Source organism: Notolabrus celidotus, chromosome 4, assembly GCF_009762535.1.
Source record: "Notolabrus celidotus isolate fNotCel1 chromosome 4, fNotCel1.pri, whole genome shotgun sequence".
Taxonomy (NCBI): domain Eukaryota; kingdom Metazoa; phylum Chordata; class Actinopteri; order Labriformes; family Labridae; genus Notolabrus; species Notolabrus celidotus.
Window position 1 is genome coordinate 18649642 of NC_048275.1, and position 27735 is coordinate 18677376.

A 27735-nucleotide genomic window follows, 5' to 3' on the forward strand; every position below is an offset into this window, starting at 1 on the left:
GTAGCCGTGTGACAAGTTGACAACTAAGGGCCAGGGAAAGAAAGAGAGAAGAGGAGAGAGAGAGGGAGAGAGGGAGAAAGAAAGAGAGAAGAAAGAAATGGGAAGTGAGGGATATAACAGCAAGATAGGAGAGAGACAGAGGGTCAAGCTACCAGAGAAAAATGAGTTGTGTACTCTTTGAAGTATGAAAATGAGCTTCTTGCCAAAAACAGATATGAGAATGGAGTAAATGAAGATGGAGGCTCAAGGGGCAAGGCCAGTTAGGCCACTAATGAGAGCTGCACTGGAGGCTGCTGGGATGAGAGGGGAGGGGGAGTGGTGATGGTGGTGGTGGTGGTGGCGGTCGGCCTGTCTTTAACTAGACTGGTGTATTGATTAAACCCTTGATTTGGCCCCCGTCGCCGAACTCCACGCCAGCAGCGTGCCAACCCGAGCCCAGAGGGTAACGTGGAAGAGGTATGACAGTGTGTGTGTGGTGAGGGGGGCTGCTAGATGAGGCGCCAGCTGCCGAGCGCCTCTACCCACCCTCCACCGAGGCAGCTCCCCCCCCACACCCACCCAACCCCATCTCTACATACACCCCTCTGCTCACCCTCCTCTCCGCTATCTATCATCTCAATATGGTGCGGGCAGCCAGTTTGTGTTGTGCTAATTTCCTCCAATAAATCAGTAATTATTGCTGTGCCGTCCCTGCTGTCTCTCCCCTCTCTCTCTCTCTACCCCCCGCCCCCTCTTCATCTCCCTCACCCTCTCTTTGCCTCCCTCCTTCTCCCGCAGCTGTTTTTCCATTTGTCCAGAGAGCGGGTGTTCTCAGAGGAGCGCACGCGCTTCTACGGCGCCGAGATCGTCTCGGCTCTCGACTACCTGCACTCAGCCAAGATTGTGTACCGGGACCTCAAGGTAAACAGAAGCAGAGAGTGGAGGCTGGTTGGGGGGCATGGATCAGAGTGATGAGATATTCGAGGGAAAACTTTTTTTTTCCAGTCCCCTTCATCCAGGAGAGACGGAGCTCAAGATGTGCTGTAATTAAAGAGAAGGACAGGGACAGGCACACACAGACATAAGCAGTCAAAAAGCAAGGGAGATGGAGGAAGGGGGAGGGAGAGTGTGCTGATGCCACAGAGGTAGAGAGGTAGATGGCTCTGTCTGAGTGTCTGCCTGGCAGCCTTGGCCCCGGCCCTGCTCACAGCAGCCAAGAAAACAGAAAGGAGGAAAAAGCAGAATGAGAGCGAGAAAAACACTTCAGCCATTAAAATTAAAAGGTTGAGTGGCTTCACTACATGCCTGAAGTTTATTTCCCTCCTCTGCTTGGAGTTTGTGTGTCTGTGAGTGTGTGTCTGCCGCTATTGGGGGGGTTACACACTATGGTTTTTATCACCTTGTCTGCCCCTGCTCTTTTCATCAGAGCAGTGAGACCTTCACTTCACTGACAAGACAACATTAACTATTCAGTTAACAAAGCAACAAAGTATTTTTTGGTTCTCAGCCATGAATTATGGGAATTGAATATTATTCAGAACATCTGACGAAAGTTTCTTGGACTCCAGCCAGTTCCATTCCTAATTTAGCCGTAGGTAGTACATTATCAGGATTATGGCTTTGTCTTTCACAGATTATTTTTAGGTGAAAGCCGTATTTTTGGTGTTCTGTTATTGTTTTAATTGTTTGTTCCCTTCCTAGTTGGAAAACCTGATGCTGGATAAAGACGGCCACATCAAGATCACTGACTTTGGTCTGTGCAAAGAGGGCATCACAGACGCTGCTACCATGAAAACCTTCTGTGGCACGCCAGAGTACCTAGCACCTGAGGTAACTTCTTTATTTTCTTCAAATGTGTTTTCTATTATCTCAGACTTTCTTTTGATTCATTGTTTATGTTTTTTCTTTTCCTCTTATACATTGAACCTCTTCACCCCCTTTTTTCCTATTCATCACATCTACAGTATTTCGTCCACAACCTAAACTAATTCATTATGTATTTCTACTCTTCCTCTCTCCCATCATGTTTTGATCTTCATCACCATTTACTTGTTTGTATATTGTGTAGCTCTATTATGCGGTATATTAAGAGTGCAGCTGCAGAATAAGCTTTACTTCTCGGGTCATTTTCATTGTTCTTCATACTTCAGGATGTTTTGAAAAGTTACATTTAATGTTACCATAATGTGTTGCAATGGGCTGCACAGTGGTGCAGTGGGAAGCGCTGTTACCTCACAGCAAGAAGGTTCCTGGTTTGAAACCTCGGTCGGGCAGGTGCCTTTCTGTGTGGAGTATGCATGTTCTCCCCATGCAAGAAGGGTCCTGGTGGGTACTCCAGCTTCCTCCCACAGTCAAAAAACACGCTAACCAGGATGAGAAGCAGGGGTAAAGGACATTTAGGATGAAACCATCATCACACCATCATATGCTGGTGTTATGTTATCATGTCACTCTGTGTAGGCCAACCTAAACATTCTGCCACACTAACACAAGGATGTTCTGCGTTATGTACAGTGCATCAAAGAAGAAGAAGAAAAAGATGTAATGGCTGACTTAAGTCTTTTAAAACACATGTAGGACGATAATGTAGAGTGCAGGAAGTTATGTATACCATGCACATATCAAGTTTGAGTTCATGTTCACATCCAGTCGATAAATGACTGAAATTGAAGGATTGTTTGTAAGGACTTGTAACTTGTGCAGATTGACTGCAGCTTTGAAGTACATAAAAGCATCCGTGGCATCCCCGACACATACACCGCAACCTCAAGACAAGCTGTGAACCCCTTACCCACGATACCCTGCTTTATGTAAGGATGTTTGAAACCTTCTTATAGTGGAATTTATGTATGTACATTTTAATGTGCAGATTTCACAGGCAAAAGAATTACCATAAAATCACGATAAACAGTAAATATGCAGCTCATGTGTGTGAATGAGGGTGTTGGTTGAATTAAAAAAAAAGGGCACTGTGAAACACGAACACACAGAAAAACACAACTACAATATTTTAAGAGTTGTTTTTTTATGCAGTCATCTGCTGTCCAGCCATCAGCGCTGCTTCACTGTAAGGCCAGCAGATCAACTGGCGAGAGCTTTGCAGCTCTGTGGGTGGTGGAGACAGAGCAATGGAGATGTGGAGATGAAGGCAGGCACGAGAGGAGTAGCATAGTGTATATCCCACTTGAAAAAGTATGGAGGACAATTTGGCGCAGCATTTTGTGCTTTTTTTTAGAGTCCCTTCCTTTGCGTGCCAAAAGCTGATTGGAGGCTGTTGGTTATTTTTCACAGGATGTGCGTCTGTGTGCGTTTATGTGTGTGTGCGCGTGTATGCCGTGTGTGTGATTGCAGTAGAAAGTGCGGGCTAAAGCGAGGCAGATGGCGGCAGATGGGCGAGGTTGGAGGAAGGTGCTCGGAAAAAACCTGGAAATCTACACCACCGCCGCCGCCACTCACCCGCCCGCACGCTCTGCTCGCCCGCCCGCGTGTAAAAATAACACAGTTTGCTCGGAGCCAAGTTACAGAGATGCAAAGTAGCCGGGATTAAAAAGAGAAAGGGGGAGGTGGGGGTTGAAGACAGAGGAGGATGAGAAGGGAGAGAAAATATTTCAGGGTTACAGGAGTGAAATTCAGACAGTACCCGTGTTTGCCGTCAGTGAAAAGGGCAGATGAGAAGTGAATAAAAAGGTTTTTCTGCTGTGTGCCTGAAGGAGCTCACTAACAGATACTTAAGCAGCAGAAAGCTTGAAAGTAAATAATTCTTCAGCTGAGTTTGTCAAGCACTGCATTGAAGTGCTATTGTCTGTTTCAAGGATGGTCAAAAATAAAAAAAAGATGAGTGTGAGATTAATGAACAATAAGCAATGTAAGGTCCTTTGAAAGCGATGGAACAGGATCAGAGAAAACACATGGAGAGTGTTTTCTCTGTTTTCTCATATTTTTGTTGTTTGACACATTTCCTTGTGGCTATTTTCTTAAGTGTTAAAGGGGATGGATTTGGGTATTTTCCATGTATTTGTCTGTTTGTTTTCATTTTGTTTGTATGTTGTGTACGTTTGGCATTGTGTTTTTCTGTAACTGTACGTCTTTCATAAACATAGCAGCACAGTCAGCCATTAGTTAAACATTGAAAAACTGTCAAAACAGTGTCAACATAAATCGAGTTCCACATGATGACACTCGTGAGATAGAAGGTCTCTGTGTGACACCAACAATGTGTGAGTGTGTGTTCACTGTGCTGAGTATATGAGGTCTGTGCGTGTGTGTGTTTGTGTTCCCTGTAGCCTGCTGGGTATCTGGGCTGGTACAGCCACAGGCTGTGTGTGCCCGTCCCATCCCATCTAGTCCTGTCCAGGCTGCCAAAGCCCCCGTCCCGCGAGCAGCATCTATCTGCCACATGGCTGCCCCAACAGGGACTAGGACAGGACAAGACCTTCTCCCTCACGGCTGCTTTTAATCAGAGCTCTTCTCCTCTCCTCTCTCCTGCTGATCTCTCTCATTCGTAACTTCTTCAGTTTCGCCTATTTATTAATCTTGTCTTTTCTAAAATATACACACATAACCGCACATACTGTACTGTGCACATATACACAAACACACACTCTTACACACTCCCATGCCTCCATGCCTAGGGCTGTGGGGCAACATTCTGGCTCTGTGTGGATTAATCTGCTCCCTGCTTGCAACCGAGCTGCCACCACTTTCTTTGGTCCCAGGACACACACACAAAAACACACAGACACACTCACACACACTTACATGAACATACATATACATGCCCAACTGGACAGCTTTAATTTGTATACATTTCTGTACCTTTTTTTGTACAAAGACTCGACACCCAGCCCTGCAGATCAGCATAGAAAAGCATCCTCTGAATTTCAAAAAACGCGCACTGTGTACGTGTCTGTGTAAGTGTGTGTGTATAAGTGTGTGTGTGTGTTTGTGTCCCTCCTCAAGGTGCAGGGACTGAAACAACACCAAACATCTTCTAGTTTGCATCACTCACAAAAACTTTATGAATTTGATGAGGACGGATAAATATTCCATCTGCTGTGCGTGTGTGTGTGCCTGACAGTCTCCCAGCAGTCTAAGCCAGTGTTATCCCTCCAGCCGTACCAATCAATAGTATATCTGGAGCTGGCGGCGCACTGCGTTCCCCCAGCTCCTCTCTGCATCTGCCAACAGGGGTGACCGGCTTAATGTTCAAATCACACACACACACGCGCACACAAACACAGACACACACAAGCACACACACACACACACACACACACACACACACACACACACACACACACACACACACACACACACACACACACACACAGATTCACACATAAAATAGCACTCATAACTCTCTTATTCACTTCCACGCACATGTTGACTTGCACACTCTGAAGCAGCCGCCTGCATCATTAGCAGTTTAGTGCTGAGTGTGTAAGCTCAGTTAGTTAATGACCAGCTTTCTGTGGTTATTTGGCTGCTGTGGAAACTCACAGGCAGCTGTTTGTAGGTTCCTCTCACCTGGTTTCATCGCACAATCACATTCAACATCATTTACAGATGAAATCTTATCACAGCCTTCATGTGATGCTTGATGTCAGAGAAAGCATTTCCGCCTATGTTCATTATGACTAAGTGTATATTATGGTAACTGCCTCAAGATTGTGATGCAGGATCCCTGATCTGCAATACGGATGTATCTTTTCTTACAAATAGTTAATAGTTAAAATTTGATATATCATCAATATAATTTTAACATATCACCCTTAATGGCTATTCATCACAGTCAGATATTGTTGATGCAATGATTGTCAGTCTGTAAAATCTGAGTACAGTCCTAGGTAAAAATCAGTATGCACTACATGTTTCGTAGCTATTTATTTTTACAGTGTACAGTTTGGATTATTAAGCCTCCATTCTAATCAATCTAAGCTGTTTATGTATTTAATGCACTTGCTCTATCTGCATCTGCCAACACCTCTCCTGCCAGTAGCTCAAATAAGCTAACATATAGGGCAGTACTTGATCTTTCAGTATCATGTAAAGTTTGATTGTGTCATTTATATTTGTTCATCATTTATAATAATGTTAAAAACATGTTTTTGTGAAAGCATGTTTGCATTCATTTGTTTGTGTTTGTAAGCATGCGCTCATGTCCACTCTGCAGGCTCCATTATTAACAGTGAGTGAGATGTTATTATTGGCGAGATGTACAACATATGCTGTCCTGGCTGTTTTCCAGCTCTGCCTGTCTGTCTGTCAGTCACACACAAACACACATGCAACTAAAGCATGCATGCATACATAAACACACATCATGTTAATAAGACTTTTATGTTAATGAGGACCGCAAAAGCACCCAAAATACCTCTCTTCCGAAATCAGCCTCTCTTTTCCTCTTCCTCTTTCTTTTTCCAGAGGTGAGTGAACGGGCGCGTGAGAAGATGAAAGAGAAGGAACCAGTGAGGGAAGAAGTGATTAGAGGACAGAGAAGGCAGGATAAGACAGGATGGAGAGAGTAGACATAAGGAGAGCAGGCAGGAAATAGAAGCAGGAAGGCAGCCCAGACACAAGACTTTGATTCGGGAGCGACTTCTTTTTCAGAACCTTTCTCCTTCTCACACACAAAGACACACAATCATACACACTCACAGCAGCTCAGAGTACTGTACCTGTGCTAGCCAGCTCTTAGGTTGGACCCAGCCCTGACCCATGTAGCGGGCTGTTCCTGCCTTTTCCATCCAGGGACGGTCCTCTCTGTGTCTGCCAGGAGAGGATCAGTGTGCCAGAGAGAGCTGGCAGGGACCAGAGGGGGCATCTGGTGGGCCACGCCAGCTTGCTGACTCCCTTACTGTAACAGGGGCCTCTGAAGACCTGCCATCCCAGGATGTTTGCCTCTGTATGTTTGTGTCTGTGTACAGAGAGAAAAGGGGGGCTGCTGTCTACTCCTCACTCCTTGTTGTCTGTGCAGACACTTCTGCTCATCTCAGAAAACTTAAACGTTTTTTTTATTTTTCCTTGAGCAACATCACATATTGATTCTCCTTAGCTGTCTTTCCTCGCTCATCTGTCTCTTCATTGAATACCAAGGGCATTGTCCAATAAAATAAATGCAGAATAAAGCAGATGTCCAATTAAATAAATGGTCCCTTTAAAAAAAAAATACTCAAAGTGTGTATCTGTTTATCTCTCCTCAGGTCTTGGAGGACAACGACTATGGGCGGGCGGTGGACTGGTGGGGTTTGGGTGTGGTGACGTATGAGATGATGTGTGGCCGCTTACCGTTCTACAACCAGGACCACGAGAAGCTCTTTGAACTCATCCTCATGGAGGACATCAAGTTCCCACGCACTCTGTCAGCCGACGCCAAGTCCCTGCTGTCCGGCCTGCTCATCAAAGACCCCAACAAACGGTGTGTGTGTGTGTGTGTGTGAGAGGCTGAGTAAAGGAAACTGTTTATTTGTGAAAATTTGTAGGGATGTAAACGAAATAAATAAAAAACACCCTCTTTTCTCTTAATTAACTGGATGGTAATACATTTTGTCATCATGTTTCATCACTAACTGTCCCCATTTCTTTGGTCCTGTGATTGGAAGATTTTGTAGTCATCCCTCTGAATACCAGAAATAAAAAAAGAGAAATGCTTTTTCATATTTAGCAAAGAAAAGTAATAAAGTCTTCTCATCACCTTGGATGACTTTCATTAGTTTGATAACTGTGTTTTGTTTTTGGTGTAGATAAAAATTTGCCTCTACTGATCTGAGTTTTGTTTAATAACATTCCTCTCCTCTCCTCTCCTCTCCTCTCCTCTCCTCTCCTGCAGGCTTGGTGGAGGACCAGACGACGCTAAAGAAATAATGAGACACAGTTTCTTCTCTGGTGTCGACTGGCAGGATGTCTATGACAAAAAGGTAACATGGTGATGAAGCTGTATGACATGTTTGCACTGTGGCACTGATTTTTTGTACTTTGATGTCTAAATAAGTGTAATATGATTAAGGGAAGTAACTAAATTTAAAGATATTTGCTGAATATATTTAACTATACATAAGGTTCAAGTTAACTTGTGTAACACTTTGAAAAACCTGCACTTTGTTAGCATGAGAACAAGCAGCAGTGAAGCGGAAGAAAGCACAGGTGAGATCTTTTGTCCTGGAGGTTTATCAGTCTGTTGTCTAACACCAGAAAGAGTGAGTTAAATCCTGTGTGGAAACACCTACAGCATGTCAGACAGGTGCAGAGCTTCTTCCATTCACTCTTCCCCTCTCTGGATTCCTCTTCTTCACAGCTTATTTTCTTGTCTGTTCTTATTCCTTCTATTATTTCTTTCTCTTATGTTTTCCTTTCTTTTCTTTCTCCACCTTTTGTTTGCTCTTTACCTCTTTTATCTCCAACATTTCATTTTGTCAACTGCCACTTTTTCCTTCCCTTGCTTTTCTTTCTTCTCCTCTCCCTCCCATTTTTCTAGTAGTAAAACAACACAAAGATTTGGTTAGGTCCACTCTGAGTCTGACTGAAATGCACAGGAATAATGAGAAGAAAGAGGTCTATTTATGTTGTGTTGCTGAAGAGTGATAAGAGTGAGATCTTAAAAATCCACCAACCGACTGATTTGTTTTTAAATCATTTTGAAAGGGGGGAGCTGGTGGCCTAGCAGTCTAAATGCCCCATATGCAGAGGCCATAATCCTCATCACAGAGGTCACCGGTTCGACTCCCGGCCATGACCATCTCCTGCATATCTTCCCCCACTCTCTACTCCCCACATTTCCTGTCTCTCTCCAGCTGTCCTGTCTAATAAAGGCAAAAGTCCCCAATAAATATAACTTAGAAAAAAAACAATAATCATTTTGAAAGGGAACTTGTACATCTTACCATTTCTGAAAGACTTTGTGATCCAGAATTTGAGGCCCATCCAGCAGCGTATTTGAAACAGCAATACAATCTAAACTGAATCTTTTTATCTACCTCCTCCCCATGCCTCTGCCTCAGATGGTTCCTCCCTTCAAGCCTCAGGTGACGTCTGAGACGGACACCAGATACTTTGATGAAGAGTTCACAGCCCAGACCATCACCATCACTCCACCAGAGAAATGTAAGGCTCTGCTATGTATGTCTTTCTCTCTCTCACTTTAATGTGGATGCACAAACATATTCCCACATATAGCTTTAAAAATGCTCACTCTCATTCCTTATATATCTGGAATTTCTACAATTGGAGAGATAACTATAGAAACACCCCATGTAGAGGAAAGAAATAACTGTTAAAACTACAGAAATGCCAGAAAAGATAGTGTGTGAGCAGAGGATATTAATGTGAGTAAAGATTATTCAATTTGTTTGGTTTCATATTGAGTAATGAAAGAAAGTTTAAACAAATTCTCCGTGATCATTCTCTTCTTTAAGGAGAGGCATTTCCATTTATACTAACTAGTGAAACAAACACTGAAAAGTGCCGTTGTGTGTTTATTCAAGTGTCTGTAATAGTCCTCGGGCCACATGCAGCACTTCACAGGCTTTTGAAATAAAGACGTCGGTTTTCAGAATGTTCCGGCACTGAATTATGCATGAGTGGAACTGATGTGTTTGTCTGCGCTAACGTGAGGTTCCACTTGTTTTGTAGGTCGCACATCAGTTAGTTAGCAGGAGATTGGCACATCAAAGAGGCACTTGTTAATTTAATCCTGTTCTGTTTGAATCTACAGCACAGTAATGTTACACGAGACATTGTCTTGTCATGTTTATGGTTTAAGATAATTAAATCATCCCTAGAAATCATACATTTTCTTAATTGATGTAATGTGTTTGATTTATCTGAAAAGGGATTATAAACATTGATTAAGTCATTAATTATCTCATTTTGTCTGTAGTCGACGAGGACGGGATGGACTGTCTGGACAACGAGAGAAGGCCGCACTTCCCTCAGTTCTCCTACTCTGCCAGTGGGCGGGAATGAACTGTTCTTCAAGTTGACATCATCACAGCTGGTCTCTGAGGTCATCAGTGTGGGACTAAAAGACCCGCAGCTATGAACTGACCCCGGAATGACCCCTGACTTGAGGGATTTTGCCCTTCCCTCTTCTCTTTCTCTTCTCTTTTTCACCTCTCCAGTTTGCTTCTCTCTGATTTTGTGATTCCCTTTTCCAGAGAGATTTTCCAGACTAAATTTCTCTCTAGTCCTGCACTGCAAACCCTGATGTGATCTGGACTGTAATGTGATCAGTTCCCATGTAATGTCCCTTTAAAGACGGGAGCATTACCTGTGGCCTGCTGTGCTTTGACATGTGTCAGTCCTACAAAAATCATAGCGAAACAAACATGTCTGATCCAAGTGAGAGAGCATTCAGCTGATGCATTTGAAGGAGACATTTTGGTGGCTTATAGCAGATACAGCATTTAAGTCATTCAAACCCAAACTGCCGTTACTGGTTGTATCTCAGGCTTTTACAAACCGACAGATACTCACATAAATACTTCTGGGATTGATTGAGGCTGCCTGGCATTGAAGAGCAGTTGTCATCAGTGAGCAGAACCTTACACACCTCATGTCGTCAAGCAGGATTTGACTCAGGTTTTGCTCGGTGCAAATCATTATTGTTGTTGCTGCTATTTCAACTACTACAACTACTACAGGTACTACTACTGCTACTACTATACTACTGCTACTACTACAACCTGGTGCTACACTAGCTTAATGCTGCAGATCATCATACAGGCGCCAGCAACACATGAAACACCTGTATTTAACGTCTATGCTTGTATAGCTGCAGAACAGGTGTCGCTACTGCTCCTAATGCACAGCTAATACATATAAGCTACAGGATTGAGTGCCATGTGAGTGTGTGTGTGTGTGCATGTGGGTTTGTGTTTATGACCACACATCAAAGCACAGCAGCTCAGGGCATGTAGCTCCTCAACCATGAGCTTTACTATTTTACCCACAATGCAGTGCAAGGTGGTTAATACATCAATCACTGCAGAGGTGAAAATGAGAGAGGAAGACAGTTTGTTTGAATGTTCCACCCCAGAGTTTTTTATTTAATTTTCTCAAGTCCTGCTAAGTTTTAATTGTCTTCTGTCCCAAAAGGGAAAAAAAGAAACGGTACTGTTTGTCAATGACGGAAAGCTTTACTGTGACATTTTGTCGTCATGGCTTTAGGAACCACACAGCTGTACCTCTCTGTCAGTGTGTGTGCAGGAGAAAGGGAAACTGCAGCAGGAACAGGCTCACCACAGAGTGAAGCAGATGTTGGGCATTGTGGTGACAGGAGAGAGAGAGTACAGGTGATAAAACTCCCAGAATGATATGAAATATTTATAATGTGATCATTTATGATGTATTGATGAGTGAGGTAATGGCTGATTTCCTGTGAGTTTCTTCTGAAGGTATTTAAAAAGAGACATCATGGTCTGTGAGGAGGTACGCATCAACAGTTGGGTTTACACCAATAGCAGCAAAGCTTATAATATACATATATATAAATATATATATGTTCTATTTATTGTTCTACTCATTGGTTTTATATTTAACTTTTTCTATTGTTATTACATTATTCTAGAAAACAAAAAACTATTTCTTAGGTCCGAGACGAAAAAAAAGGCACCTCAAGAAACAAAAATGGCTGATGAATGTAGGAGGGAAAGCAGATCGCCTTCCTGCTCCGTTGTTTGTTTAAATGTTTTTTTTGTGCTGTTTTGTGACCAAAATGTGACAGCCGAGAGGTGACAGGACACATTAGAGAAAGAAACTCTTTATATTTATTTATTCTTCTATTCTAAATCTTTCCGCAGATGTTTACCACAGAGGTCCCTGATTGGTTATTGACCAACTTATCCTCCATATTTAATCTTACCTCAGCTCTGTGTGAGACTGAGGGAGAGATTAGGGAGAAAGTCTGAGAGGAAGATGAGCAGAAAGAAACAAGTGAAGCACAGAAGAGTGAATGTAGCCAGGTAAAGAAGAAAAGCTAAAATACTGAGCTGTGATTGTAAAAGTTTACTGCAAGTGAAGAGAAGGAGTAGAGAGTAGAGTCGTTAAAGAGGCACGATGTGAGTTTGTGAGATCGCTCCAGTCAGTTTGGGATAATAGATGAGAAAAAGCATTGACACAGATAAAATCAAAGCTTTGGGATGGTTCAATCTCTCAACCATCCCTGCACATTTCTCCTCTCTTTAACGTGTGCTGTCATTTCTTCGGTCTGGACTTTGTTTGCGTCGTCATGTCTTCCAGTCTGACCAACAAGATTTTAAATCCCCTCTATTTCTCTTTCTTCAATTGCCCGTAAGCCTTATGGTTTAGTGCAAAATTATTCAAAAGCTTCAACATTCAGCACTTAAGTCCGAAGTAAAAAACCACCAGATGTGAGGGAATATATATTTTTAAAAATGTGAAATCTAAATTGCATGAAATCATTTGGAAGACGCCACCATCGACATCTGGAAGACCACAAACAAAAAGGGAGCACCATGGGATGTGCTCTCATTAGACATAAGAAATGTATTCTAGTCTATTTATTTGAATGTTTTGATTCTCATCATTGATGAATAACTTGAATTTCTTTTCTATTTTATTTATTTTATGTCTTTTTGTTCTAAGGTTCAACAGTAAGGGGGTGTAGTTGTGTTTCACTCTGCAGTTGAAGTCATCAGACTTTGTTCTTAAAATAAATGCCTCCATTTTTTTCTTTACAGATCTCTCTGATACGACACATTACCTGTTTTTCCGCTGCTTTTAAACTCCATATGCTTTACTTTCGCACATCCATTAAATTTGCTGTTCGCTTGCAAAGGCGCTTTATGGCAGAAAGTATAAAAGGATGGCGCTAGCCTGCATGCTGTAGTCCTCCTCTGTCCGCACTACCAGTCCTGTGTCAAAGTGGCACTCAGAACTCTAATGAAAAGTACTTCTCTGTGATCGATTGAGCCTGTCTGGCACAGCCGAGGCAGCCGAATCCCACCCAGCTGGCACCCTCGACAGGCTCAAGCAAACGCTCCCAAGTATTTGGAAGGATTTCAGCTTTGATTTGACCCAGGTCTGCGAGTGACTGAGGAGTTCTAGCTGTATGTGCACGCTTACCGCCAAAATCATTAGAAACCAGAGCTCATAAAATACTGCTTTGTAGCTTTGGCCATAGCACTTTCACATCCATCACTTTTTATAAGATTCATAGGAATCTGATTCAGCCCGGGTTTAAAGCAAGATTTTTAGATTTTTTTATGTTTTTAAGAAAATGAGGATTTTTAAAGTACATCTCCCCTCCTCATACTACAGTTAGTTTTGATGTTGCTCTGATGGTTACAGTTGGCTAGGCCTGTGTGATTGTGTCCCTCACACCAGAGAAGAGTCAGTGCTGCCACAGCACAGCTCAGTAAATTGGTCAGTCTTCATAAAGAAAACTGTTAAGATGTACCCGACTCCCTCTCAGCTTCTGTTTTGAAAAGTTTTCCCTCGGGTAAGCCTCCAGCTCCACTTATCAAATCCTCCTCAACATTTAAGTTTATTTACTGGCATCAACATGGCTAGAGGCGGATTCTGAGGCCAGAGATCAGGAAAGAAAAACAAGTTTGCCTCCAAGAAGTGTAACTGGAGAAGGTGAAGCTTAGTAATTCTCTTAATCATGTGTATTTACCCCCGGAGACCACAAATCAATTGTCGGCGTGTCAGTGATTTACCTTTGTCTCAAACAGAGGTATCTTAAACAGGATGCTGGAGTTCATTCTAAGCCTCGTCATAGCTTCATAGGTGTGAAAAGAGACTGTGTGAGGTATCTGACGCTGCACTGACAGCGTTCACTCTTAAAGCTGCTGCTGTTTGTACTGTACATCTATCACACAACAGATCTGACTCCAGTTCCATTTGAATAATATGTAAAACCCTTTCAAAGACCTCAGCTGCTCTGTATTGATCTGTGTCAGCAAAAATTAAAACACGGGCTGCGCTCATCAGAGTTTAATGTGGATAAGTAAAAGGCTCCGGTGTTTGGAAGGATTTCTGAAAGTATTTGACCTCATGACTGCGACATAAATCCTCCCCTCTCTTCTCGCTAGACTACTATCATCATTAACATCAACAAGCATGAGATGCATTTATTTACAAACAGCAAACAAAAACGGCAAACATGTACAAATATTACAAAATGTAACTGAGTTTAATTTTATGTCCACGTTCATCTACTGTAGCTTTACAGTTCTGAGACTTCTGTGGACAGCTGCCAGCTGTTCACAGGGTGGGCCATGTTTCCCTGAATCACTGTAATACTGAGGTAAGCTCCACAGAGACGATGTTGACTCTGAGACAGTGTGGGGAAACTGGGCAGATCGATCAAACAGCCTTTTTCTGTCCCTCATGCTGATAGGATGCAGTGCTGCTGGCCGGTGAGGCCGCGAGGATGTGACAACAAAAAATTACCATCAACATGAAGCTGTTTTTTACACTGTACATCCTTAGTATTTTTACACATGAAATGTATATGATAGGGATGCACATTATTTTCCTTCTTACAGACAGCTTCAATAAAGCACTATGTCAATCTGCTGAGATGGTGTCCACTTCTTCTGCTTTGTGACTGAAAAGGACAATTTTTAATTACAGGTCTTCTTGTTTGGTTCAATTTTTTTTTTTAAAGATATATTTTTGGCCTTTTTGCCTTTATTTGATAGGACAGCTGAAGAGAGACAGGAAAGGTGGGGAGTAGAGCGTGGGGGTAGACATGCAGGAAATGGTCGACCAGCTGGGAAACGAACTGGCGACCCCTGCGACAAGGACTATAGCCTCTATATGTGGGGCACTTAGACGGCTAGGCCACCAGCGCCCCTGGATCAAATTTTACTAACAAAAAGAGCAAAAATACTATTTAGAGTTAAAGTTTATAAAAAACAGAAGACACACTTATTTATTCAAAAGATTTAATGTGAAAAAAGAAGGCTAACAAACATCCTGGTTTCTACATCCACTCAGTAAATCGCAGGGACACTATACTGCCAAACGTACAACACAAAATGTGCACACAACCCGTCATACTGCATATCACACAGTGTAATAATCATCAGTAATAGTTTGATATGTTCTCGTCTACAGGAGGTTTCTGAGGACATCCAGACTCAGAGGAGGAGACAGGTAGGACAGACTCAGGTGGACACACTCTCCACGCGTCTCATGTTTGGCAGCTAAAAAGACACAACACACAAACACACACAATTTAATAAAAGCAGAATCTAAGCGCTTTGCACACATAATCTCTGTGATAATGAATCAGAGCAGAATTCAGACAACATGTTTTTCAGTAAATCCAGAACCAGACAGAATCATTAGTCATGAAGGGACAAACTGATTTTATTTTAGTAATCTGTCAGCTATAGTGTGCACCACCATTCCTAATTCATTTAGTTACAGTGAGTCACACACACTTCTGTGTGTATGAGAGGTGAAGAGTGTGTGTATGTGTACCTCTGTGTGTAGGCTCTGCATCTCCTCGCTGAGTGTGTTTCTCTCCTGCATCAGCTGGTTCTGTTTGGCCAGCAGCTCACACACCTGCTGGGCGCTGCTCTGACAGTGACGGTCCAACTGCTGCAGTCTGCAAAACACACACACACGCACACACACACAATATTGACTGAAACTGTGTGAGAGGAACATACCCTCCTGGTTGATATAAAACCAAATGTTGTAAATATTGAAAGAGAGCTGGATCCACAAAAAGCTTTTAATATCACCGGACTTTGTGTTGATCGAGTAATCAGCAGTGTTTACAGGAATGTGACAGCAGAGTTCGTTTTGGGATTAAGAGCACAGACAAGGAGCTAAAAGACAGCAAAACACAGAATCCATAGAAAAAAAGATACTGACCAATGGATGGATCAGATATGGGCACTAACTCAGATATTATTATCAGATTATCTGCTGAGGAATTTCTCAATAAAACAATTAATAGTTTTTTACTTTAAAAACTCAACAATTGTTTGTGATGTCGCTTAAAATTTCCAACAGCTTGTTTGCAAACTTTGAAGAGCTGTCACAAAAATTTGATCTCCCTTGATCCAACCTATTCCGTTACTTCCAGATCCGACATTTCCTCCAACATCATGATCCCAACTTCCCGAATAGACCTTTATCTCTGGGCTTTGATGAAATGCTTGTGATCCCTCTTGCATTGAAAGATCTGATTTCTAAGATATATAACAGTATATCTTCGCTTAAAAACAAATCTCTTGCAAAGATTAAGGCGGATTGGGAGAATGAACTGGGGGAGATCACGGCTGAGGACAGCTGGAACTTTGCTCAACTAAGAATAAATGATAGTACTTCCTGTGCAGAGTTGAATATTATGCAATTCAAAGTTCTGCATCGGGCTCATTTCTCCAAAGCAAAACTTTAATAAATATATCCAGCTGTGACATATGTCATAATACTCCAGCTAATTTAACTCACATGTTTTGGTCATGTCTGCTCTTTCATCTTACTGGGGTGTGATCTTCAATACTATATCAAGGGCTCTTGATATTGAACTTCAACAAAGTGCAGATGCAGCTATATTTGGTATTACAGATAAAAAATAACTACACATTGAAAAGAAGACATAAAGACATTATTGCTTTTATAACACTGCTTGCACGCAGAAGAACACTACTGCATTGGAAGTCACCGAGCCCATCCAAGGCATCCCTGTGCCTGAGTGACTATTGCACTTCATACAATTAGAAATTTCACAGCATCTGGGATCCAGTATTGATGTGTTTAGGTAAACTTCAAACTTTACCGGATACAACATAGAAGAGAAAATCAAAGACAGAGGAGTGGAACCCTGTGTTCCAGGATAGGGTGGGGGGATTATAGTATTTTTTTATTTTCAGTATTGTTTTATTTTATGTGTTTTTTTAAAAAAAGAATCCTTAATACCTGCTTGTCTTTAATAGATGTGAACACAAATAAATATATATATTTTCAAAAGCAGGCTAAATTCACAAAGAAATGAAGTTATTTAAGAAAGAAAGAGGATCAAATCCTCAGGAGCAGAAACGCTTGTTTCTATAAAAAAGAAAATGTCTAAAACATAACCCATCATCCTAAAATGTTCTAACTCATTTCATGGTTTGTAGTTAGTTTAACCTTTTAATTCCTTTTTTTGTTTTGGGTTGACCAATTTTGATAACAAACCAAAATTGTTGCAGCTCAGCTCTAGATCAGATATCAGCCAGCTATGACTATTTCACAAACTTTTTAAAAGTGGGAGGAAAAAAGTTGCACATCAAAAATAATATACACATTGAATCACCAAAAATAGATTTGATATATTTAATACAAATCCTGAAATCAATTACGTTCATACCTCTTCTACATCAATGCATTGCAGGACAAAGGTTCAAAGCACCGCCAAAATAAAGTAACAATTCCATATTACAAAAAAGTCCCTGTATATTTAGAGTTTAACAAAGCTTGTGAGAAAGTATACTTTGCTTAAAAGTGAAAGTACTAAGTCATTGTTATTCATTCCTCAATATTTAATCCTCATGAAATATTAGAGAATTCCCTCTCTTTAAACAGATAGTAAAATCAAAACATTTGAACAGTTCAGGAGGGAAAACGTTCTTTGGTGGATCTGACTACTCAGAGGGGTTTGAATCATGTGTTTAAGCTCCCTGTAGAGTTTATAATTCCCAGTTGTGCTATGGAGCTGCGTTACTATGAGTGGACACTATTTTTCCTAATCAGTGGATACACAGAGGAACACGCAGGCACTCACAAACTTAATTTTCATCCTACCATTGGTTTCACATATTCCTGAATTTAGGAAAGCACAAAGTCAAGGTGCAATAAGACTGGAAACAACAAATCTTTTTAAGAGTTAAAAAAAACCCTGCAGAGTAATGTGCTTTTTTTCACATTTGCAATTAGTCTATACCAGTGAATGCAAACACACAGACTCCAAACAGAACCTTAAGGTACCTCAAGAGGTTTATGTATGTTTTGAAATCAACTCTTAGTTTTTATAAGACAATGAGTGACAGTAGCTAGCAGATATAGTGGAGTCAAATGCTAAAATGAATAATGTAAAAACTACTCTTTAAAGAATTCTTCATGATTTCTGAGCAGACATCAAACTGTTGATTATTTCCCTGTACACAATATGTGTCTAAATACTGGATCAAGTAACCAATAATGCATCCCACTGCTGCATAGTCATACCATACATAGTCATAGAGAGGAGCATGTCAACGGTCTCCAATGAAAGTTTTGTGTACAATTATTACGCTAAGTGTTGATCATCATGGGACGTCCCAATTAGTGTGTCCTGTCTGGCACAGCAGCTCCTGCACACACTGAACATAGTGTGGGCTGTGTGTGGGTGTGGGTGCGTGACTATGTGTGTTGGGAGGTAGTGTTTTCCAGCTGGGGTTTTTGGAGTGTAATGTTGTATGAATAGTGTGTGTGTTCACTGAGTTTGGGGGTGGGGGTGGAATGTCTATAGAAATATTTCCCACCAGCAGCTCATTATTTCATCCATTCATCTATCCATTCATTCAGCATTCAGTCAGTCATTCCCTCCTAGTGAACTCATTCTCTCTCTCTCTCTCTCTCTCTCTCTCTCTCTCTCTCTCTCTCTCTCTCTCTCTCTCTCTCTCTCTCTCTGTCTCCCCCCCCCCCCCCCCTCTCCTCCTCTCTCTCTCTCTCTCTCTCTCTCTCTCTCCCTCTCTCCTCTCTCTCTCTCTACACTTCTGAACTTTAAACAAAGTAGGGTACAAGATTGAGGTCTTTAACTTGAGGGAATATGAGTACCCTTGCCCACCAGTATCTCACAGGCCCATTGTAGCACAATGCAATGGTTCAAAGGCCTCAGTAGAAGCCTTGATAATGTTCAACGTGGAAACAGGCATTTTCAAGTAAACAGATTTGATGTTTTGCAAATCATTAAAATACTATATTTAGTTGAAAATAGTGCAAAGTCAACATATGGAATGTTGAAACAAACATTTATAGTTTTAAGAAAAATATGCGCTCATTTTGAATTTGATGCCAGCAACATAGGACAAGGCACTGCATTAAAAACAGACATGACTCTGTAGTGGAAATCACTGCATGGTCTCAAAATCACTTCCAAAAACCCCTGTATGTGACCATAGTTCATTGCTGCATCCACAAATGCAAAGAGGAAACTAGACATATTATGATCTAGAAATGTCTCTAAGCCAATTTACGATAGACTGAGGAAAAGTGGAAAACTTTCAACAATTGGACAAATCAAAATTTGACATTCTTTTTGGAAATCACCTGCTCTGCTCTAAAGAGGAGAGGAACCACCCAGCTTATCATAAGCGCACTGTTCAAAAGCCAGCATCCCTGATGGTTATGGGGATGCATACCATCAGGGATTCATGGCAAGTGCCCATGGCATTGAACAATTTACACAGGTGTTGGAGCAACATATTCTGACATCCAGAAGATGTGTTTTGTAGGGCAGACCTTGCATATTAAAGAAAAAAGTGTACCCAATTTTTGGGTTTGGTTACATCTTGCAAAAGTTTGGCAAGTGGAATGGTGGCTGGAGAGGTGCTGGTTCACTTGCCTGGGCACTGCCGAGGTGCCCTTGAGCAAGGCACCGAGCCCCCAACTGCTTGGGGTGCGCTAGTTGATGGCAGCATCCTAACTCTGACATCTCTCCCTAAGTGCACGTCCACTGCATGTTTGTGCATAAAAATTGTATGTTTATACCAAAAAACTGTGTGTGTGGCATGACCAAAAAATAACATAAGTGGAAAAATTTAATTTCCCCCATGGGTATTAAAAAAGTACGTTTCATAAAAAAAAAAGCACCATAATGGTATTTATGCCTCAGTCTCACGTGTTCTTAAACGTGTTGCTGGCATCAAATTTTAAATGAGCGTATATTTTTCATAGAACAATAACATTTTTCTATTTCAACATTTGGCATATTGTCTTTGTACGGTTTGCAGCTGAAGAGGGATGTTGAAACACACAAGGAGCTGAGTGAAAGAGACATCAACTGAAGAAAACTGACACAAAGCAACCACAAAAAAAAACATGGTTTGAGCTTTGGTAGTATCAGAGGGCTGGTTGAGTGAGAAGAAAATGCCAACAGAAAAGTTACAGGAAGACGAACTTATACAGATGCTGCTTTTATTTCCTGCTTCTGTCGGGAATGCTTATAAAAAACTGCAATGTTTCAACTTAACCGTGAACAGCGTATGAATGAATGATATGATGACTGATGTGACTGGCTCTGTTTGTTTGATTGCTGTGTCTGATGTATGTTGGGTGTATCTATTGCTTTTCTGTTTTTATTTTTCTATTTATTTCAAAATAAAAAGTTTAAACGTTGTTAATTCTCCATGTAAAGCACATTGAGCTTACATGTAATGAAATGTGCTTTATAAGTAAAATTGCTATAATTGTTAAGTTTGATGTGAATTCAACCCGCAAGTTGGCTGATAAGTGATCAGTTGCCATGGAACCGCAGACATTGGAGAAATTATTTCTGATGCATTTTGTAAAATCTGTAAAAAGAAATTAAAACTCAATTAAAATAAAACAGCCTGAGAGAGGGATCTCTGTTGAGCTGTTTAGAGCTCATGTGCAGCCTGAGAGTAACAAGAAAAAGTTACTCAGATTTTAAATATCGAACACTGAATAGTCTTTAAATGCCTCACTTCCTTTAAAGTCATTATGCTTGACTTTCTGCTTTGTCGTTTCAACAGGTTCAGAAGGCCTCAAGTCAGGCATGGAGCTGATTGTGATAGAGTAGAGGAAGAGAGAGGAGGAGGAAGAGAGTTAGGGCTCCGGGCAGGAAGAGAAAGAGAGGTAGCTGGGGGGGAGACAGATGCCCCTGCCCTGCTGGTCATGTTGGCAGTGGCGGAGCTGCCTTTGTGTGACAGACGGGGGAGGCGAACATCCCAACTCTCCTACACAATCTGCTCCCCACCTCCCAACTCCCCCACTTTGTCCTCACTCTGCCCTGCGCTGCCTCGTTTGCCCCGCCGGGTTTAATCCTGCCCCTTAATGTCCCTCATCTTCAGGAACTCCCCTCCTCCTCCATCATCTTCTTCATTAACTGACGCATCACCATCAGTCCTCCTGCTTAACGACAGCCATGACCTGCTCTCTTTCATACCCTGTCTCCCAAAAATCCCACCCGAAGACTCCAGCCCTGGAAGGGCCAAGGATGCCAGGTGTTCCTGCAGACGTCTTCTGAGCTGTCCTGGCTATCCAACCTCCCACTCCCTCCTTCCACTCATCCTCCTACGCAGACACACAGCACGACACAGCAGGCCTCTGCCACGTCACAGTAACAGAGAAGGAGCCCTGCTGTGGTGAGCCAAGACACAAGAGGCAGACACAGCCGATGTGCCACACACACACACACACACACACACACACACACACTCTGACACGGTGCAGGAGATATCAGCAGAGGAGCTAAAGGTCAGAAACAGAGCCTGTTGTTCTGAAGCTGTAAATGTTTGATGAGGGAAGTGTCGAGAAAGTGTCGCCTTCAGCTCTACACCACCAAACTAATCTGAGTCATGCAGAGAAAATGCCAATCCTTATCAAATTACAACCTCTGATCTTGATACATTTAGACACACAACAAGCCTAAAAACTATCTGCTCCATAAAGAGAATGAATATATTACATTTTTCTGGGAGATATTAAGCTGAAGATTAGCCAACTCTGAAATCCACTCCAGGTTTGTAAAGCACAAAATGCATCAAAATTGTTTGCCAAGAGGAGTTTTACACTTACACTGCTCTCACTGCCTGCACTGTGACGTTCAGTGAGGATTTATTTTCTGACTCATTCAGATACAGAAAGTTATTTCTCTCAGGTGAAACAAAACAGCCGGACAATAAAAAAACTGAATTTAGCTGACAGAAAATCATGAGTGGTTATACTCTGGTTTACCATGACTCTGAAGGATCAGTTAACCCAAAACAGGCTTCATGAATGACGTCTGGATTTAAGGTATCTATAGATAGTTTTAGATTTATTAGACAACACTCTTACATTATCTGTCCCAAGTTTTCTATCCATTTCATTTAGGTTTATTACAGAAATCTGAATTAACGCTTAAAAAGATCCCCTGCAACATCACGTCCCAGAAATGTTGTCTTTGTTGGTCTGTAACCAAAAATGAAATTAACAAGATTAGATTCCAATAGAGGTAAATGTGAGAAAATGTTTCTTGTTATTTGGCCAAACTTAGCCTTTAATTGCCAACATTTCAGATAAAAATGAAGTATATAATTTAAAAAATGGGTTTATTTAAGGGGCACCCCAGCTATTCAGTGTGATACTTCTATCAAGACAAACACTGAATAATTAGTCTTTTTCTGTAGTCCCTGATATGTGTATGGAAAAAAATTATAAATCAATTCACATAGTCTTGATTTATGAAGGCTACTGAAAGTCAGTTGCATCATGGGAAACATCACCGTATTTCAATCTTCACAAAATTTGAAGCACAGGTTTCAATTTATAATTTTAAGTCCCCCTAAAGAATAACTGACAACATCATTAAAGTTTTCTGACATGGCAAAGCTCCTCCTGCTCCGCCACACACAAACCTAACTATAGATTCTGATGTGTGATACTGACGGAGTACGCATTCAAAACAGATACATTTATTTCTGTCACATCTGAGAGCAAAATTCAGAGCTAACTGAGTCTTATTAGCAACACTGGTTTTTCCATTTGCAGAGAGAAACTGAGTTACTCTACAGTTCAAGACAATTATTTAGGAGAAATGGCACCAACTGTACTAAATTAACTGCAGATGACAAAAAATCTGTGTAATTTCAGTCCAAACTCAGCTTCTAAATGCCAGCAGACTTTCACACATATCCGTCTGACAGCGAGCAAGCTGAACAGGAAGCCAGTAAATCAGTGTGTCGGGTCGTGGCCTGAGATGTTTAAAGCTGCAGGTTGTAAGCTGCAGGTTTATGTAATGCAGTAAGTAAAGCTTGAACCCTGGCGCACACACACAAACAACCACACACACTCCGTTTGTCTGGTCAGAGAGCAGACAACCCCTGGCCTTCTTATACAACACACAAACTCTCTCTCTCTCTTTAATCCAACCCTCGTCTCACCTTGCATACCCTGCCTCTGAGGGGGGATGTGTGTGTGTGTGTGTGTGTGTGTGTGTGTGTGTGTGTGTGTGTGTGTGTGTGTGTGTGTGTGTGTGTGTGTGTGTGTGTGTGTGTGTGTTGGACAGTGCTCCTTCCAGCAGCTAAAGCAGCAAATCCAATAACTGGCCTCTATCGGCTGGCACACTCATTAATTAGGGCTTAATACGGCTTAATGCTCGGGCACTGCCCTGCACTGACACACACACACACACACACACACACACACACACACACACACACACACACACACACACACACACACACACACACACACACAGAGTGATACACATGCACGCACATTGCAGGCTGGCTGGCCTCTGCCCCGCTGCCTGGAAATGGTGAGCAAAGAAGGAAGCTTGGCTGGAGTCATGAGTGGACTGACGGCTGAGACAGATAAATGGATGTGGAGGTGAAGAGGATCTACAGTGGGTGAAAAATGAGAGCTGACAGTTTGCGGTTTGAGAGGTGAAGTGCAGGTCGGGATGGAGAAACAAAGAGGCTGCAGCCGTCACCTCCCTCCCTGCCTGCCGCCTACTGCTGCAGTGTTGGCTGACTGTAGGGTGGTGGTGGTGGTGGTGTTCGTTGGGTTAGAGAAGGAGAGCCTCCCCACTGACCTGGTGAAAGGACACCACCTGCTGGATCTCATGGTTTACTGACACACATGGACCAAATCACATATCCTGAATTAACTCCAAAATTCTCCTTTAAAAAAAGAATACATGCTTCCAGTTATAGTGAGTGTGTTTTTTTTCTCTTCAGCAGCAGACATAATAAAAAGCAAGTTTTGCTGCGAGGCAGTTTGCAGTAATTTCCCCTGACAGCCCTATAATCACACTCAGCTCACAATCTGCACCTCGAACCACCACACTCTCTATTGACTGCATCTACTAAAGAGATTAATTACAACACACACACAGACACAGCTACCTCTCTGCGGTATACATCAGTCGTAGCCCACAGCTAGTGTCTAAACTCTGTTGTTGTGTGTGTTTGTCTGTGTTTGCATATTTATTTACAGGTGGGAGCATATGTCCTAAAGGCTTGGTCCAAAGGGAAAGTGCTAACGTCACGTAAGAGGAACGGAGAGACAAGTTGTAGAAAAAGAAGATCTGGATGCATCTTTCAGGTCTGTCATTCAAACGCCCCATATGAATGTGTGCGATGTTCTTACTAAACAAATAAGCTCGTGGAGTGTGTCACTTCAAAGGAAATGTTCATTGGTTGTTGCACGTATTATCAAATGACATTCTGCTTCTATTTCTAAAAATAACCACCACGCACTGGGACATTAGAAGTTAACTGTGTAGGACAGTTATTTTCTCTATATACTGATGCGTTGGGAAGTAGATACATTGAATGTGAAGTGGTCTGTAATACATTTTTAAAAAATATTACAAAAGAGAAAGACAAATCTAAAAATCAAAACTGCTGTAAATCAAGGGTTATCAAAAAGTTATTCAAAAATTTCAATCTCAGCGCATTGATGGAAAAACCATTTAACAAACTGAAACTGCATGCATGTAAGTAAGTGTGTGTGTGTGTGTGTGTGTGTGTGTGTGTGTGTGTGTGTGTGTGTGTGTGTGTGTGTGTGTGTGTGTGTGTGTGTGTGCGGCAAGCAGGGGGCCTAGGGGGTGAAGAATGCAGGCAGACGGCCTTGGCTTGCCTGGTTACAACAACACTGCCAGGGGCATGAAGGCTGCAGCTGCCACACAAACACACACACACATACACACACTTGCAAAACCATATTTTGCCCAATCTCAGGCCCACCACCACCACCCTCACACCCCAGCGCTCTAGCTAAATCTTGGCTAGCATACAACTGCACTCAAGAATGTGTGTGTGTGTGTGTGTGTGTGTGTGTGTGTGTGTGTGTGTGTGTGTGTGTGTGTGTGTGTGTGTGTGTGTGTGTGTGTGTGTGTGTGTGTGTGTGTGTGTGTGTGTGTGTGTATTTGCCTGGAGGCCATGCCCCTCTTTCCTCCACCAACCTGTCATGCCAGTTGTTGCTTTTGCTAACATGAACGTTTGACATAAGAACATGATCGGTGACACTGTGTGTTTTGATCAGGATGAGACTGAAACATGATTCCCTCACAGTTATTTGGTTTCTCCAGCTTTCTATTTTTGGATACCTGTCATTTTAAACATTTACTTTAACTGCTGCATGTCTGGAAAACACATTTTTGTCCCCTTTTATATTTAATATGAAAGGGACGCTATTTAACTTGTTATTGAACAGAACTTCACCCTTAAAACATCCCAATAAAACATTACTGTAACCTTTCCAGCTAAAGTGAGAATACAACTTGTCCAGAAAAATACAAATTAAAAGAAATATGACAGAGTATTTTATTTGTTTTGTATTGTAGAACTAAAAGGAAAATTAAATGCACCAGGATCAATCATGCTTTTTTCTTTAAGGATTATGTTGATTACAGCAGATTTTTTAAATTATAGGATGGGATTATGTTTAAATCAGTGACACTTTGAAATATTTCTAAATTTGACTTCTTCTTTTTTTTGCCGTGTAAAAGCATACTGCAGAGTTTCAAATCTGTATCCGATAAAATTTTAAATAAGAGCTAAAGTACAACAGTGCTGAGACAAATGTTGGTGGCAGAAGTGGGGCTTAGTGACCTCCCAGTGCCACATCACAGCAGGCTAACACAACATGAAGATTATCAATCATTCAGCTGATAAATCAATATTTAAAAATCATCTGTGATGCTGCCTGTGGGAGAACTCCTTTTGTCTTTTTGCCTGCTGCTCTCCAGCAGTGCTGAACGCAGCGGTGAGAAGGAAAAAAAGGCGTTCAGGATAACATGGGACTTTAATAACAGACACTAAAGTTTTTTTTTTGTTTTTAACAATCTGGGCACCTCGCAGCGAAGCCTCCAGTTAGAACGCCTGTCTTACTGAATGTTCCTGGAGCTCAGCTTAAAAAAGATCACAGGCATGGTCAAACATCGATCGCTTTTCCGTTAAATTTTAAGAAACAGACTTCTCAATATACAGTATTTTTCTTTGATTTTCTTGGCTGTTTAAGTTTGATTTTTATTTAAATTCTTTGTTTGTAAAGTGTTTTGAGTCTTTAGTTTAAAAAGGTGTCACGCAGTACACAGTTCAAATAAATCTTCACATAAAGAATCAAGGCATGAAACTGCTGTTTAATGTGGTTAAAGGTTTTTGTTTTAAATATAAAACTAAAATAAATAATTCGATCAATTTCAGGGTTTAAACCTTTACCTGTATTTCTGACATGCTCTTCTCATTTCTGCTGCATTTTGCAACATTTGCAGGTGTAAATTACCTTACTGCAAATTTCACTGAGAGGAAAAGCAGCTAGTTAATAGATCAGAGCGGTGCCGTCAGTTAAGTTGGTGCTGTGAAGCCTTCAGTGCAAATTGTATTTCAAAATCCACACACAGTTTAAAAATGATAATGTCCCTTTCACAATAAGACTCTGTCATGACACATAAATCATTTTAACATTTGAGGGCCTTTTCTAATAATTTCTAACAAAGTGGAGTATTTGTAATTTTGGCTGGAGATTAACAGGTGCTCATGACCTGAAGCCTTTCAAAGCAATCAACGGCTTTCTTTTTAATCATTCATTTTATTTTTCATGATCTCTTTTTGGTGAAAACTAATTGGATTGTATTCATCTAAAAGTCAAAGACTGGTTTAGAGCGTAAAGGCTTGATGTGTGTTTGTATTTTCTGTATTCTAAAAAAAAAAAGAATTTAAACATAAATGGAATAAAAATAAAATATAAGTTGTCTTTGAGCTAACGAGACCTCACGCAGCAAGAGATTCTTTTTATTGAAGTTAAAATTTTCAGAATGAGTTGCTTTTGTGTTAGGAGGAGTTATTTAAATCAGCGAGGGGACGAAGAAGTCTAAAGGAGATCAAAAATTGAGTTGAATAAAAAGTCCTGTGCAAGATTGATATTAAATCACATTTTGAACACATTAAAGAGGGACGTCAGAAATGGATTTGACTTTTACAAACAATGGAAGAGCTCTGCAGCTGCACGGTATTAACAGAGGTCTTGATTCTGCTGCAGGATGTTTTAACAGCACTTCAATGTCAAAGTGTTTGCTGCCGTGAGGCCTGCTGACTCTTCTTTAGTCTTGCGTTTGCTTTCCCGGTATTAGAGTGACTTTACTGTCGTGACTTTGAACATTTCTCTAAAGAAGGGGCAGGTGTTTCTGCACTAGTTCTCTGGTTGTAGTTTTATAAAGTAGTGTTAGTGAGTGTCGATGTCTGGGGCTCGGGATGTGACGCTTTGCACAGTTAACGCTCCAGCTTGCAAGCCTCTGGCAACAGCCTGACATCTGAGCTGCAAATCTGTGCGTCTGTGTGTGCGTTTTGTGTGTGTGTGATAGAGCTGTAAAGCCACCGTTTGACAATGCTCTTTCAGCAGGCCGCCCTGCAGTCGCTCCCGGCTACAGAAGCCAGCTGGGCAACGCAGAGACAGGGACGATGAAACGGGAAGGAGAGGAAGATGAAGGGGCAGAGAGGGTGACTGATCAGCGCCATCCAGAGGTGAGAACACAAGCGTGAGATAGAAAAGAAAAGAACAAACAGTGGACAGAACTGCCCTCACATC

At 41.6% G+C, this 27735-nt stretch overlaps 2 protein-coding genes across 4 annotated transcripts in view; one reads left to right on the plus strand and one right to left on the minus strand.

Annotated features, from left to right (window-relative positions):
- The window catches only part of akt3a (v-akt murine thymoma viral oncogene homolog 3a), a 58825-nt gene extending 44305 nt beyond the window's left edge, over positions 1 to 14520 (plus strand). Inside the window, exons 8-14 of one of the 3 annotated variants that reach the window (XR_004631001.1) lie at positions 778 to 900; positions 1681 to 1809; positions 7182 to 7396; positions 7808 to 7895; positions 8976 to 9078; positions 9854 to 11267; positions 12675 to 14520. Coding sequence is in view for 1 of the 3 variants with exons in the window: in XM_034681643.1 (XP_034537534.1) it covers positions 778 to 900; positions 1681 to 1809; positions 7182 to 7396; positions 7808 to 7895; positions 8976 to 9078; positions 9854 to 9939 (744 nt within the window). In the remaining 2 variants the exon portion in view is untranslated. Of the gene's footprint in view, positions 1 to 777; positions 901 to 1680; positions 1810 to 7181; positions 7397 to 7807; positions 7896 to 8975; positions 9079 to 9853 lie in introns of all 3 variants that reach the window. The other 2 variants (XR_004631000.1, XM_034681643.1) reach the window with 2 other exon arrangements.
- A 351-nt stretch (positions 14521 to 14871) lies between these two features.
- The window catches only part of sdccag8 (SHH signaling and ciliogenesis regulator sdccag8), a 56143-nt gene continuing 43279 nt past the window's right edge, over positions 14872 to 27735 (minus strand). The window contains exons 17-18 of the mRNA XM_034681642.1: positions 15430 to 15556; positions 14872 to 15149 (exon numbers count right to left, since the gene is read on the minus strand). Coding sequence (XP_034537533.1) covers positions 15111 to 15149; positions 15430 to 15556 — 166 coding nt within the window. The 3' untranslated portion in view covers positions 14872 to 15110. The remainder of the gene's footprint in view (positions 15150 to 15429; positions 15557 to 27735) is intronic.